Source organism: Theropithecus gelada, chromosome 10, assembly GCF_003255815.1.
Source record: "Theropithecus gelada isolate Dixy chromosome 10, Tgel_1.0, whole genome shotgun sequence".
In the NCBI taxonomy this organism is placed as follows: Eukaryota; Metazoa; Chordata; class Mammalia; order Primates; family Cercopithecidae; genus Theropithecus; species Theropithecus gelada.
In genome coordinates this window covers 3,945,491-3,959,994 of record NC_037678.1, presented here as the reverse complement: position 1 = coordinate 3,959,994, position 14,504 = coordinate 3,945,491, and the positions used below count along the sequence as shown (strand labels likewise).

Genomic DNA, 14,504 nt, shown 5'->3' with positions numbered 1-14,504 from the left:
AGCCCGTCCTGCAGCCTGGGGTGCTCTGACCGCCTCTCCCAATGCTGCAGGAGCTCTTCTGTGGGGGACCCCAAACAGCCTCACTCTTGGCAGCGGCTCAGGATTTCGTCCTGGGATGTTGTCCCTTCAGCGAATCTGTCCCCACTGAGGGATCACAGGTGCTTGTGGCTCTTAGCGTCCATCACTCCTGGCAGCCTGGTGCCCACGTGGGCTGCGACACCTTTGGTGGAGGTGCTGGACCGAGTGTGCCTGTGTGGTGGTCCTGGCAGCTGTGCGGTGTACCCTCCATAGCCCCATGAGGGCTGTGTGCCCTCACCCTGGCCTCCGCAGTGTACCCTCCATAGCCCCATGAGGGCCGTGTGCCCCCACCCCAGCCTCTGCGGTGTACCCTCTGTAGCCCCACGAGGACTGTGTGCCCCCACCCCGGCCTCTGCGGTGCGCCCTCCATAGCTCCCCGAGGGCCGTGTGCCCCCACCCTGTCCTCCGTGGTGTTCTCAGGCTTTTCCCTCCGCCGCCCTGAGGGGCGAGACGGCAGTGCCGAGTCTCTGTAGGTCGCATGGCTTTTTTTATGCAGGAAGTTGGTCATCTTTGCACACGTAGGCTTCATTCTTTTTACTTGTTGTGGTAAAATACAGAGCTTAGAATGCACCGTTGCCGTTTTCACTGTCAGCATGTGGTTCGGGGCATGGAGCACATGCCCTCTGTTGTGCTGCCATCGCCACCTCCACCTCCACCTCCAGAACCTTTCCTCATCCCAGACTGAGGCCCAGGATGTGTCACACGCCAGCTCCCTGGGGGGAATTCCTCCTTGCCCCACCCCGGCAGTCTGCCAGCCTGCATTCCGCCTCCTGTCTCTGATTGTGACTCCTGGGGACTGGGGATGGGTGGAACCTTGCAGCCTGTGTCCTTTCATCTCCTGGGGACGGGGGATGGGTGGAACCTCACAGCCTGTGTCCTTTCGTCTCCTGGGGACGTCTCCTGGGGACCGGGGATGGGTGGAACCTCACAGCCTGTGTCCTTTCGTCTCCTGGGGACATCTCCTGGGGACCGGGGATGGGTGGAACCTCGCAGCCTGTATCCTTTCGTCTCTGGCTGCTGTCACCGAGCACCATGTCCTCCAGGTGTGCTCACCTTCATTCCTGCTTCCTTTTGTTGTGGGCTGTTTGTGTCCTGGGACAAAGTGGCTGACAGTAGAACCCAGACCTGCTTTGGCGGGGAAGGTTGGAGGGGCCCTGGATGGGCTTGGGGGGCCCAGGAGGCTGGGCTGGGAAGGGGAGGTAAAGGCGGAAGAGACGGGTGACTGTGTGGCCAGTGCCGGCTGGAAGGAGAGGTGGCGAGGAGGAGGTGGGCACGCTTAGGGCTGGGCAGCGTCTGGGGTGACCCCCGACCAGGAGGCAGGAGATGGGAGACGTCCCCAGAAGACCCATGCCCCATCTTGAGAAGGCTGCAGGTTTCAGTTGAGGCAACAGTTGGAGAAAACAGTTCTAGAAAAGCCAGAGAACTGAGAAATGGCCGGGCCTGGCACTCTGGTTTTATGGTGGCAGCCACAGCCTTGGTGTCCTGCACCCCTGGGGCTCCGAGTCCAGGCCTCTGACTCCAGCTCAGGGTGGCTCCTCCGGAGGTCTGAGAAGGGGTCAGCTGGAGAGCCCCACAGGGCTTGCAGAAGGATTCAGACCCTAGCATTTCAGGGCAGCACCCCAGGGTCTTGTGTCCCAATAGGGGGCCCCTTGTCCATTGGTGAGTCCCACAGAACCAGTCCTCACCACCCTGGTGTCCAGGTGGCTCCCAGCTGGGCTGCGGAATCCCAGGACTGGGTGGAGGCCATGGGGCCCAGCCCTCGTGGGCCTGGAGCAGCTGTCGGAGACAGGGTTGGTGCATGTGGATGGAGCCAGGTCACCCGCACAACGCTGCCTGTGCTTGCTGGGGAGGGTGCTGGGCGTGACGGAGTTGAATTTTCCGCCTCTGCACTGGGCAGAGCTTTTTCACGCAGGCCTCTGGCCCCTTGCCACATGCCGGTTGTGGAGCCCCACACAGCCCCCCGCCCGGTGGGGATGGGGATGGGGAGGGAAGAGCACACTTATTTGCAGGGCTGAGTGGGCAGAGGCAGATGGGAGCCTCCAAGCTCCTCTCCAGCTCCTCAGCCTCCGGGAAGCAGCCCTGCCCGGGCTGACGTGCTAGAAAAGGGTGGCATGGTCCAACTGTTTTCCCCAGGCCTCCCCGAAAGTGTGCCACAGCCCAGGCTCCTCAGAAGCCAGGGGCCCCCCAGCTGCTCTGGTTCCATCCCTCTGCCCGCCCGTGGGCCTTCCTCCCCTGCCCCCAGTGCCAGCATTGTCTGTCCTCCTTGTCCCAGGTGGGTACTGTTTGGAGTTGGGGCGCTGGGACGTTTCCCGTGGCAGTAGAGCTGTTTAAAGTATGGCTCCCTGTCCTGCCCTCCCTGGGGAGCCCCCCACCTAGTGAAGGTGGGGACTTGGATGAGGCGACATGGATGCCCGCCCTGTCTTCGTCCCTGACTTCCAGGCAGCCTTTGCTCACGTCTGCCCCAGGGAAGGGCTGGCTGTGTGGGGCTGTTTCAGGGGCTGCGTGATGAAGGCTGCTCCTGGCCCGGGAGCCCAGCAGCTGGGGGCTCTGGCCGGCTCTGCTTTCTCCACGGGTCGATGTCCTTGCCACTGCTGCCAACCGGAGTCCCCAGGTGGAGGCGGCCAAGGCCACTGGCTTCCTGGGGACCCCAGCCTGCCTTGTCACCAAGAGGAAAGGGGTCCTCTCTCTCCAGCATCACCTGAGAGGATCCCAGGAGGAATCCGTGTGGGAGAGGCAACCCCTAGTTCCGAGCAGGGTGTCCATGGGGTGCAGGCAGGAGGCGGGCTGGGTGGGCTCCGGGGGTCCCGGCTGTACAGGGGGTATTTTCTGTCCTCAGCATGGGGCTGGGACTTGGGGTCCTTGGTTGTTGTTTAGGCCACCTCCCTGGTTAGAAAATTCGTGGTAAGCACTGAGGTCTCCCAGGCCAGGCCTCCAGCATCCTGCATGGGCCACGTTACTCCTGGGCCACCCTCTGGCCAGGCTCACCCTTGGGTGCCCATGCTCTCAGCAGACAGTTGAGGGTGAACAGGCCCGCTGGCCCCAGGCACACACCTGTCCTCTGCACCTGCAGGGAGGCATTGTCAACAGAAAGAGGAAGCAAAGTATTTGGAAAATGTCTCTTGCAGGTGGGCCCTGCCGAGGGCAGGGGGAGCGTGGCGGCTTCCCTCGGTGGGGAGCGTGGCGGGTTCCCTCGGTGGGGAGCGTGGCGGGTTCCCTTGGTGGGGAGCGTGGTGGGTTCCCTCCGTGGGGAGCGAGGCTGCAGAGGTTCCCGGCGGCTGGGTCTCATTTCAGCTCAGTGTTTATGACCTCCTGCTCCTTGCGACAGGCACGTTCCTGTCTCTGACCTTGCCTTGCAACCGCTGGGGGCAGGGTGGCTAGGTTTGACACAAATGCAAGGAAAATGGCGAGACACTTCTGGAAGCTACGTAGATAAGAAACCTAAGGAAGGGGAGACAGAGGAGAGGAAGCGATCAGTGTGCATGTCCAAAAGCCAGCCCAAGGCAGACTCAGTGAAAGGGCAGAGGGCGTGCCCAGCTGTGCAGGAGCGAGGGTGGGCGAATGGCAGGAGAAGGGGCAAAGGCAGGAGCCAGGTGCCAGCCTAGTCCTCGGTCCTCGGTCAGGGGTCCCGGAACTGCCCGAGGCACGTGGGGGCAAGTGGGTCGGGGCAAGCACGTAGCGCGTGGCCCGCAGTTTCTGTGTTTGAGATCTTTAAAAGTATTCATAATGAGCTGGGCACAATGACTCACGCCTGAAATCCCAGCACTTTGGGAGGCCAAGGCAGGTGGATCACCTGAGGCTAGGAGTTCAAGACCAGCCTGGGCAACATGGTGAAACCCCATCTCTACTAAAAATACAAAAAAAAATTAGCCAGGTATGGTGGCAGGCGCCTGTAATCCCAGCTACTTGGGAGGCTGAGGCAGGAGAATTGCTTGAATCTGAGAGGTGGAGGTTGCAGTGAGCCGAGATCACGTCACTGCACTCCAGCCTGGGCGATAGAGTGAGACTTCACCGTCTCAAAAAAAAAAAGAGAAATCATAATAGAAAACATTCAAAACATTCCACACACTTAAACTAGAGAGCAGCGGGCTGGGAGCCCAAGTGCCCTTTGTCCCTTCATGGTTGGTACCACCCCTGGCTACTCCTGTGCTGGGGAGCCGTGTCCTCCCTGCCCCCCCCCCGGCCACTCCTGTCCTGGATGGCCGTGTCCTCCCTGCCCCCCCCCCCGGCCACTCCTGTCCTGGGTGGCCGTGTCCTCCCTGGCCCTGCCTCCGGCCACTGCATGACTCTGGAGCAGGTCCTAGGCACGTTCTCATTCTGTCTGAAACGCGCCAGGGTCTGTGTCTGAAAGATGAGGACTGGAGAGAAACAGCCCAGGGCAGTGCAGGGGGTCTGGCTGCAGGCTTTGCAGTGTGCCTCCTCCTGGCTGCGTGTGGGGGCACCCAGGCCCCTGCCCACTGAGATGAACCTTTTCCAGGCTGCCTATGTCAGAGCCACCTTCATGGGGATGTTTAGCCCCCGGTGTCTGTCCTGGGGCCCCAGCTGGAGTCCTAGTCTGTTGGCACCTGTGTCGTGAGCTTCCAGGGTTAGCTTGGAGCCCCAGACCCATGTCCGCTGCTGCGTCAGCTGGAGCACAGGTGGGGTTGTGTGACCTCGGGACTCTTTTGGAGTTTCTGTCCTGGACGGGTGCTTGTGGGATCCCAGCTCCCAGCACCTGGGCTCCGCTGGCCTCCCGGAACAGGCGTCCCGTGTTCCTCATCTGTCAGTGCTGGGATAGACCCCAAGCAGCACCCACAGGGTCCCTCCAGCGGGCAGGACAGATGGAATAACCCTGCCTCCGCTCACCCCCTGGGAACTCTTGCCCAGCAGCCGAGTAGCTGAAAGTGTGGGAGGTCGGGCACCCAGAACAGGGCAGCCACAACCAGAGTGCCCCGCCCAGAAGCTGCTGGTTTCTGAAGCCAGTGCCTCCTTCCTGGGCTATGGCCACAGCGTGGGTGATACATGTGTAAGGAGCCGTTGCAGTGCTGCTCTGGGCGGCCCCGTCGAAGCTGCACATCCATTACCTGGCTCTGGAGGAGGAGGTCTGGGGACCCAGGTGGAGAAATCGGGTCCCTGCCCTCCTGTGGTGGGGCACTCACTCGTGTGCTGTCTCTCACCAGATCCTTGGCAGGATGCAACGTGGAGGGTGACTGTGTGGCGTCCAGTGTGGGGCCCAGGCAGGCCTGGCTGTGCCGGGCGTGGTCCCTGCTTTCTGTCCCATCAGCAGGATGTGGAGCGGCCGCCTGTGCCCTGCCCCTGGGCTCCAGGCATCTGGCAGCGGTGGGCTGTAACTCGAGCCCGTCCTGGCTCACTGGGGCTGTGAGCTGGGGTTTTTGTGGAGCAGACAGGTTGACGAGGCCCCTGTTTGGAGTTTGCTGTGGCTCGCTGGGGCTGTGAGGTGGGGTGTTCGTGGAGCAGACAGGTTGACGAGGCCCCTGTTTGTAGTTTGCTGTGGCTCGCTGGGGCTGTGAGGTGGGGTGTTCGTGGAGCAGACAGGACGACGAGGCCCCTGTTTGGAGTTTGCTGTGGCTCACTGGGGCTGTGAGGTGGGGTGTTCGTGGAGCAGACAGAATGACGAGGCCACTGTTTGGAGTTTGCTCACCTCGGTTCCAGCAGACCCTTCTGCCTGGGAGCCAGTCTCTCCGATCTACTCTGTGTGGCTCGTGGAGGCACCCCCCAGCCTCCACTCAGATGTGAGGGCCTGTCTCTGGCATGGCCAGCCAGACACATGGGGCCAGCACAGTCCCAGGGTTTTCTTCTGTCTGCAGCCCGAGGAGATCGGAATCACAACCGTCAAGAGACGAAACGCCACTCCTCCAGTTTCCATTTTTAAGATGTTTCTTAAAGTCAGCCTTACAGGGGCTCTGAGGACATCCACGTTGTCTGAGCTATCCCTGCCCCAGCAGAGCAGGCTGGGTGGACAGACACGGGTCTTACGCTGGGGGCTCCATCGCCCCATCTGACTGTTGCGTCGTCCCCATGCCCAGAGACTGCAGCTACTGGTCCCTTTCCCATGCCACTGCTGCCATCCTGGGGCCCCGGGCACCTCTGGGGGAACCGAGTGGTGCAGACCCAGGGTGCCACAGGTGGCCCCTCTGAGCTTTCGGTGTTTTTCTTCTAGGCTGGTCCAGGGACCCTCATCATGGCCACAGGAGTCCAGGACTTTAACCGGACAGAGTTTGATCGACTGAATGAGATCAAAGGTCACCTGGAAATTGCCTTATTGGAAAAACACTTCTTACGTGAGTACCAGAAAGCGCTTGGAGGGGATGGGACAAGCTGGGTCAGGGGTGGCTGAGATGAGGGATGTTGTCTTGCCCAGGAGCTGGGTCTGATGAAGACCCGTGCCGGCTCCATTGCTGGACGCGAACCCTGGGCAGCTGTGGCTCCGGCGTGGCTCTTTGGGCTGGGTGGTCCCGGCACAGCCTCTGCCCCTGCGTTTGAGCCTCCCTTGTGGCCCTGCTAAGCTGGCACTCAAGGGCTCCACAGGGGCTGGGGGCATGGGGGCCTTTCCACCGTGGGGTAAAGGAGAGTCTCAGGGGAAGAGGAGTGAAATGTTCTGAGAAAATTGTAATTATTTCAGTGAACGCGTCCCTTGCGTTCCCAATGGGTAGCTCAGACTTTTTCAGAGCTTTTGGAAGGACTCTGCAATCTTCCGTTTGTTCTGGTTGTTTTGTGTGTCCAGGAGGGAGGTGGGGCAGTGGACTCTCGTGTCCCCTGGCCTTGGCCAGGCGTGCCCGGCTTGCTGGGCTTTGGGCTCTGCAGCAGTGAAAATGGCAGAGATTCTCATAGGAGGGGCTCGCAGGCCAGGCCCCACTTGGTGTATCGCTCTTGAGCCTCTCTCCCCACCTGTGTCCTCCCTGTTGTCCAGATGTGGAAACTGAGGCACAGAGGATTCACTGAAGTCACCCTGCCGTGAGGTGACATCTCGCTAGTAAGGGGCCACTTACCAGTAAGACAGCGCCAGGCAGATGAGTCCCAGAGTTCCTGCCAGCGACCCTGCCGCGTGTAGTTTTCACAACTGACACTATGGTGGAATTCTTGTTATTACGCTCCTGTGTGTCCAGAGCCAGTCACTTGTGAACCACATGGAGCCCCTGTTTGTGACAGGGAGGGGCTTAGGACCTGAGTGGGTAGGTCACTCCCGTCTGGGTGTCGTGCCCAGCAGGGGTCTCTTCCATGCTCTGGACCAGACAGTCGGTGCCTTTGCCAGAAGGGCTGTGGTCTGGGTGCCCCGTCCGTGGTTACCAGTGCTCTCATGTCAAGGCCGGTCCACACGGCCTTGTGGGTTCACCTGGCAACAGGCCAGAGCATGGTAGTGAGCCTGTGTGTGTGTGGCACTGGACCGTGTGTGTGCTTAGACGGCGTAATGAGCTCTGTGTGCTCGTGTTTGTGTGGCCATGGTTAATGGTGTGTGCATGAGTGTGTGTGTGTATGTGTGTCTTTATGTACAGCGGTGGTTAACTCTGCGTATGCGTATGTATGAATAGTTAACCATGGTAGTAGTTAAGCGTGTGTATATAGACAGTGGTAGTTAACCCTATGTGTGCGTGCGTGTGCGTGTGTGCAGTGGTGGTTAACCCTGTGCGTGCATGCACGTGTGTGGCAGTGGTTAACCGTGTGTGTGCACGTGTGCAGTGGTAGTTAACCCTGTGTGTGCCCATGTGCGGCGGTGATTAGCCCTGTGTGTGCGCGTGCGTATGCAGCAGTAGTTAACCCTGTGTGTGCGTATGCAGTGATATTTAACCCTGTGTGTGTGTGCGTGTGTGTGGCAGTGGTTAACCCTGTGTGTGTATGTGTGCGCTGTGGTAGTTAACCCTGTGTGTGCGTGTGCAGCAGTAAACGCTGTGTCTGTGTGCGCATGTGCAGCGGTGGTTAACCCTGTGTGTGTGTGTGCGTGTGCAGCAGTAGTTAACCCCGTGTGTGAGTATGCAGTGATGTATAACCCTGTGTGTGTGTGCGCATGTGTGGCAGTGGTTAACCCTGTGTGTGTATGTGTGCGCTGTGGTAGTTAACCCTGTGTGTGCGTGTGCAGCAGTAAACCCTGTGTCTGTGTGCACATGTGCAGCGGTGGTTAACCCTGTGTGTGTGTGCGTGTGCCTGCGTACAGTTGTGGTTAACCCTGTGTGTGTGTGCATGTGCCTGTGTACAGTTGTGGTTAACCCTGTGTGTGTGTGTGCACGCGCGCATGCCCGTGTACAGTTGTGGTTAAGTGTGTGAGTGTGTGTGCCCGTGTGCGGCAGTATTAACCGTGTGTGTGTGTGCATGCCCACGTGTGGCAGTATTAACCGTGTGTGTGCACATGTGTATGTCCATCTGTACTCTGACAGCTTTTTCAGGCCCCTGAGGACTGGACATTGGTTGTTCTGAGGACAGCTCTGGTGACACGTTGTGGCTGTGCCGTGGAGTGACTCAGTCTACCCACCAGTCTTAGGTTGCATAGAGCCAGCCTGGGCAGAGAGGGGCTGGGCCCCGTGGGCTGCTGACAGGGTTCAGTCCTCCCGATGACCATCCTGGCGACCTGCCGCCTGCAACCTCGCCGGTTTGCAGTGGTGGCTCTGCTGGAGTTGAGGGAACTCTGAGAATGGAGAAGCCAGGCTCTCCTTGGGTGGTGGCAGCAGGGGGCTGGCCCTTGGTTGACTGTCCAGCGGGGCCTGTGCATGGAGGGTGTGGCCCGGAGAGCATCGCTCGGCAGACCCTAGTTAAGTCGTCAACCTCCAGAGGCTGCCTTGTCTGCTGAACCTGGCGAACTGCCTTTCTGTGAGTCAAAGGGGCTGAATATTGATGGTTTTTCAGTCACGGGGCAGGGGGTCGACTTTTCACTTTCAGGGAGCAGGTGCTCTTGGCGCAGGGGAAGGATCTGTGAGCATCAACAGGGACCCTCTGCTGGGACCCAGGAAGCTTCAGGAGAAGGGGCGAGCTGGCATGTGGGGTGGAGGGATGGAGGGACACCTGTCCATGCACTTTCACTTTGAGGCTTTGTTGATACAAAGTTGCAAAATGGAGACAGCAGAACCCACAGGGCTGCCTCTCTGGGGACAAGCAGATCCCGGAGGAAATGAGGCCACTTGGTCATGAACAGAGCTGCTGGCGTCCATGGACCAGCACTTGTGACTGTGTCCTCAGCATTTGCCAAAGGAGCATCTCCTTTTACCCCTTGGTAGCTCATGAAGTAAAAGTGTTGGGTTCAACTCTGACAGCCTGTGGGGTGGTGAGCACAGGGATTCTTTTTTAATTACGGAAAATTTCAAATGTATCCAGAAATGGAGCAGAGTGTCATGGGCCTCCCTGGTTGAAACCCACCATTAGCCGCAGCAAGATTCCAGACCAAGCAGCTTCCCTGACACGCCCTCTCCCTGCCCCCTACCCCTACGCGCCCCCCCCCCCCCCCCCCCCCCCCCCCCCCCCCCCCCCCCCCCCCCGCTGATGTTTTGGAGCAAATCCCAGCCAGCATCCTCTCATTTCAGCTGTAAATATTTCAGTGGGTAGCTCAATGTGTTTTAAAAACAAAAGCCACAAGTCTAATATCACAACTGAAAAAAGCAAACAGCTTTTCGTTAATACCATCAGCTATCCAACTTAGGCTCAAATTTCCCTGATAGGGAATGAGCCATTGCACTCCAGCCTGGATGACAGAGTGAGACCCCATCTCTTAATATTTTTATTTTATTTTATTTTATTTTATTTTATTTTTTTATTTTTTTATTTTGTTTTATTTTAGTTTAGTTTAGTTTATTTATTTTATTTTATTTTATTTTATTTTATTTTATTTTAGTTAGAGATGGAGTCTCACTGTCACTCAGTCCGGAGTGCAGTGGTGTGATCTCGGCTCACTGTAACCTCTGCCTGCCGGGTTCAAGTGATTCTCTGGCCTCAGCCTCCTGAGTAGCTGGGATTACAGGTGCCCGCCACCATGCCTGGGTAATTTTTGTGTTTTTAATGGAGATGGGGGTTTCACCATGTTGGCCGGGCTGGTCTCGAACTGTTGACCTCAGGTGATCCACCTGCCTCGGCCTTCCAAAGTGTCAGAATTACAGGCGTGAGCCACTGCATCCGACTCCATCTCTAAATAAATAAATAAGGAAGGAAGGAAGGAAGGAAGGAAGGAAGGAAGGAAGGAAGGAAGGAAGGAAATAAATTTCCCTGAGGAGGTCTCAGATTGCTTTGCAGCTCTCTCTGAATGAAGAGTCAGATGCGGTTGGTGTGTTGTGCTTGGTGGTGTCTCTCTCCAGTCTTGACCCTGCAGGTTCTCGCATCACACTTTTTGTCCTTGGTAGACCAGGTCACCTGCTGAACAGTCTCTGCTGTGGACTCTGCTGAAGGTGGCCTAACATGGTCCATACCCTGTGCTTCCCGGTCGCGACGGGGTTGGGTGACCCTCGGGGGACGATCCCTCTGTTGGTGGTGCTGTGTGCTTCCATGAGGCAGTCTCTGTTCAATGTCACAGCTTTGATGATTATTGCTCGGAGCCATCATTTCATTAGAGGTTGCAGAATGGTCATTTTCTACTTCTGCCATTCCCTTTCCATTTGTTAGCTGACACATTTCTGAAAACAATCTTCCCTTTGTCTGCCATTTGGCTCTGCCGAGGAGTAGTTCATAGACGAGGGGCAGAGTGCATGGTTGGAGTCCCCCCTCGTTTTCCAGTTTTCAGAATAATAAGTTGCATTCTTTTCTGAGAACAGCCACCAGTGAGGGTGTTGGGCTCTCCTGGGGTTTTTGGTATTCTCATGGGACAGTGAATGTAAACATATTTGGCGTGTTTTGATAATTCTGGTTCGTATCTGATTAATGCTCAAATGGTTCTGCCTCTGGGCCTCTTTCAGTTGGCTTCTGAGAGTCCTTTTGACACAACCCAGTTGTCTCTGAGAGATTCCTTGCTTTTTGGTGTGACCAGATATCCCAGGCTCATCACCAGTCCTGGAATTGACCATTTCTGAAATAAAGCCCTGGTTCCTTTTGGTGGAAGCGGACATTGACACACTCCATGGGGATCCTGGGGCATTGATGGCCGCTGGTGACCTGTTGTGTCTGGACCTTCTCAGTGGACAGGGCATGGGCCTCAGGAGTTCATACAGATAATTCTATGGGAATTCACATCCAGGACTCCTAAGTGCCTGTTTAACCTCATCGGACTTTTATTGTATCTTTCTTTTGCTGAAATCTTGGTTCTCAGTGAATATCATCAGCATTACTCATTTGTTTGATCCCTTGATAATACACACAATCTCAAAATAAAATATCACAGGATTACTCAATGCGGTCTGTATTTGTTTCTAGTTCTTTTGTCCTTAGGACATGTTCCACTAGAAGGGTACAGGTTGTGGTGTTCGACAGTCATTGGCAAGACTTTTTCCTTCCTTTGTGGCTGTGTTATCAAGTCAGTACAGAGTTGGGTGCATTTGTTTCTTTTCACCTTAGATTTCTGGAGATGGCTTTTTTTTCTTTTAAATTTTGACATGATTTCAGACTTACAGGAAAGTTACAAAAATAATACAAAGAATTCTTGTATATTTTTCCTCTAGTTATTCCCCAAAGGTTAATATTTTACCACATTTGTCTGTCTGCCTCTCTTATCTGTCTATCCATCCATCCATCTATTTATCCATTCATAGATCCATCCATCCATCCATCCATTTATCCATCCATCCATCCATCCACACATCCATGTATCCATCCATCCATCCATCCATCCATCCATCCATCCATCCATCCATCCATCCATCCATCCGTCTATCCTTCTATCCATCCATCCATCAATTTATCCATTTATCCATCCATTTATCCATCCATGGATCCATCTATCCATCCATCCATCCATCCATCCATCCATGCATCCATGCATCCATCCGTCTATCCGTCCATCCGTCCATCCGTCCGTCCGTCCATCCGTCCGTCCATCCCTCCATCCATCCATCCATCCATCCATCCGTCCATCTATCCATCTATCCATCCATCCATTTATCCATTTATCCATCCATTTATCCATCTATCCATCCATCCATCCATCCATCCATCCATCCATCCATCCATCCATCCGTCTATCCATCCATTTATCCATTCATGGATCCATCTATCCATCCATCCATCCATCCGTCTATCCATCCATTTATCCGTTCATGGATCCATCCATCCATCCATCCATCCATCCATCTATCCATCCATCCATCCATCCATCCATCCATCCATCCATCCATCCATCCATTTATCCATCCATCCATCCATCCATCCATCCATCCATCCATCCATGCATCCATCCATCTATCCGTCCATCCGTCCATCCATGCATCCATCTGTCTATCCGTCCATCCGTCCATCCGTCCATCCATGCATCCATCCGTCTATCCGTCCATCCGTCCATCCGTCCATCCATCCATCCATCCATCCATCCATCCATCCATCCATCCGTCTATCCATCTGTCCATCCATCCGTTTATCCATTTATCCATCCATTTATCCATCCATCCATCCATTTATCCATCCATGTATTCTTTTTTTCTGAGCTGCTTGGTGGTCGGTTGCAGACACAATACCCCTGAGTGCTAAAAACTTTTGTTGTGTTTCCAAAAAGCAAGGATATTCTCTTATCTAACTACAGGACAGTTATCAAAATCATGAAATTAACACTGATACAATGCTATTATCTGGTCTGAGATCTTATTCCTACCTCACTATTGTCTAGTAACGTCCTTTGTAGCAAAAGACAGTTCTGAGTTGCGATAGTTTCATACTTCTTTTGTCTCCTTTCCCCTGGAGCAGTTCTTTCTTTGTTTCCTGATATTGACGTTTTTGAAGAGCACAGGTCAGTTATTTTGCAGACTGTCCTCAATTTGGGTTGGCCCTGTTTCCTCATGAAGAGACTCAGGTCATGCGATTGTGTCCGGGTGCCACAGACATGATGGTGTGTCCTTATGTCACATCGGCGGGTACGTGATGCCATTTTGTCCCATGATGCATGATGTAGAGAATTCTTTTTTAAATTAAATTTATTCGTACAGCTATCTAAAATCGTTTCCATGGTTCCAAAGTCAAGGTATATTCAGAGAAGTCGAGTTTCTCTTCTTGCACCCCGCCCCCATTTCCTTTCTTCCCCTGTAGATAACCAGTTTCCTTCTAATTTTACACTGTATTCTTCCAACTGAAATTTTTTATAAGCATGAGCATCTATATTGATTCTTACCTTCCTGCTTAGATAAATGTTAGGGTGCTCACACTTTCTGCACACTCACATTATATCCTGTAGGTCACTCCAAAATGGTACACAGAGATAATCTCTGTTCCAGGTTACACCTGCCCCTGTTCTGTGTTACAACTGTCCCTGTTCCATGTTACATCTGTCCCTGTTCTGGACCTGCCCCTGTTCCAGGTTACACCTGTTCCTGTTCCGTGTTACACCTGTCCCTGTTCTGGGTTACACTTGTCCCTGTTCCATGCTACATCTGTCTCTGTTCTGGACCTGCCCCTGTTCCAGGTTACACCTGCCCCTGTTCCGTGTTACACCTGTCCCTGTTCTGTGTTACACCTGCCCCTGTTCCATGTTACACCTGTCCCTGTTCCAGGTTACACCTGTCCCTGTTCCATGTTACACCTGCCCCTGTCCCCAGTTACACCTGTCCCTGTCCCCAGTGACACCTGTCCCTGTTCCATGTTACATCTGTCCCTGTTCCATGTTATACCCATCCCTTTTCTGGGTTACACCTGTCCCATGTTACACCTGTCCCTGTCTCGGGTTACACCTGTCCCTGCTCTGGGTTACACCTGTCCCATGTTACACCTGTCCCTGTCTCGGGTTACACCTGTCCCTGCTCTGGGTTACACCTGTCCCTGTTCCGGGTTACATTTATGTCCACAGTGTGACTGTAGCGTGGCTTCATCCACTTGTCTACTTGTTCCCTTTTTTTTTTTTTTTCCACTTTGTTTTGTTTTTGAGACAGGGTCTCATTCTGTCACTCAGGCTGGAGTGCAGTAGCACGATCCTGGCTCACTGCAGCCTCATCCTCCCAGACTCAAGCAGTCCTCCCACCTCAGCCTCCTGAGTAGCAAGGACTATAGGCACATGCCACCGCACCTGGCTTTTGTGTGTATGTGTGTGGAGACGGGGCTTCACCATGTTGCCCAGGCTGATCTTGAACTCCTGGACTCAAGCCATCCATCCGCCTCAGCCTCTTGAAGTTTATTGCAGGTGTGAGCCACTGTTCCTGGCCTTGCTTATTCCCTGCTGATGGACAGCTGTACTGTCTCCAGGAGTACAGGATGTTAGTAGTTACAGGTAGTTCTTAGCAGGCTGTCTGCACCTGGAGGATATGGAATGAGCTTGTTTTTATACCCCAAGCATGATGTCTTGGGTATAGTGGGAGCTTGGTGAATGGAGGGATTAATTGCAGATTAGT

The 14,504-nt window shown here is 54.8% G+C and overlaps 1 protein-coding gene across 2 annotated transcripts in view; it reads left to right on the top strand.

Annotated features, from left to right (window-relative positions):
- GRAMD4 (GRAM domain containing 4) overlaps positions 1-14,504 on the top strand; it is a 103,299-nt gene that overhangs the window by 52,086 nt on the left and 36,709 nt on the right. For both annotated transcript variants that reach the window (XM_025400375.1, XM_025400377.1), the window contains exon 3: positions 6,236-6,356. In XM_025400375.1, the coding sequence (XP_025256160.1) occupies positions 6,236-6,356 (121 nt within the window). The remainder of the gene's footprint in view (positions 1-6,235; positions 6,357-14,504) is intronic.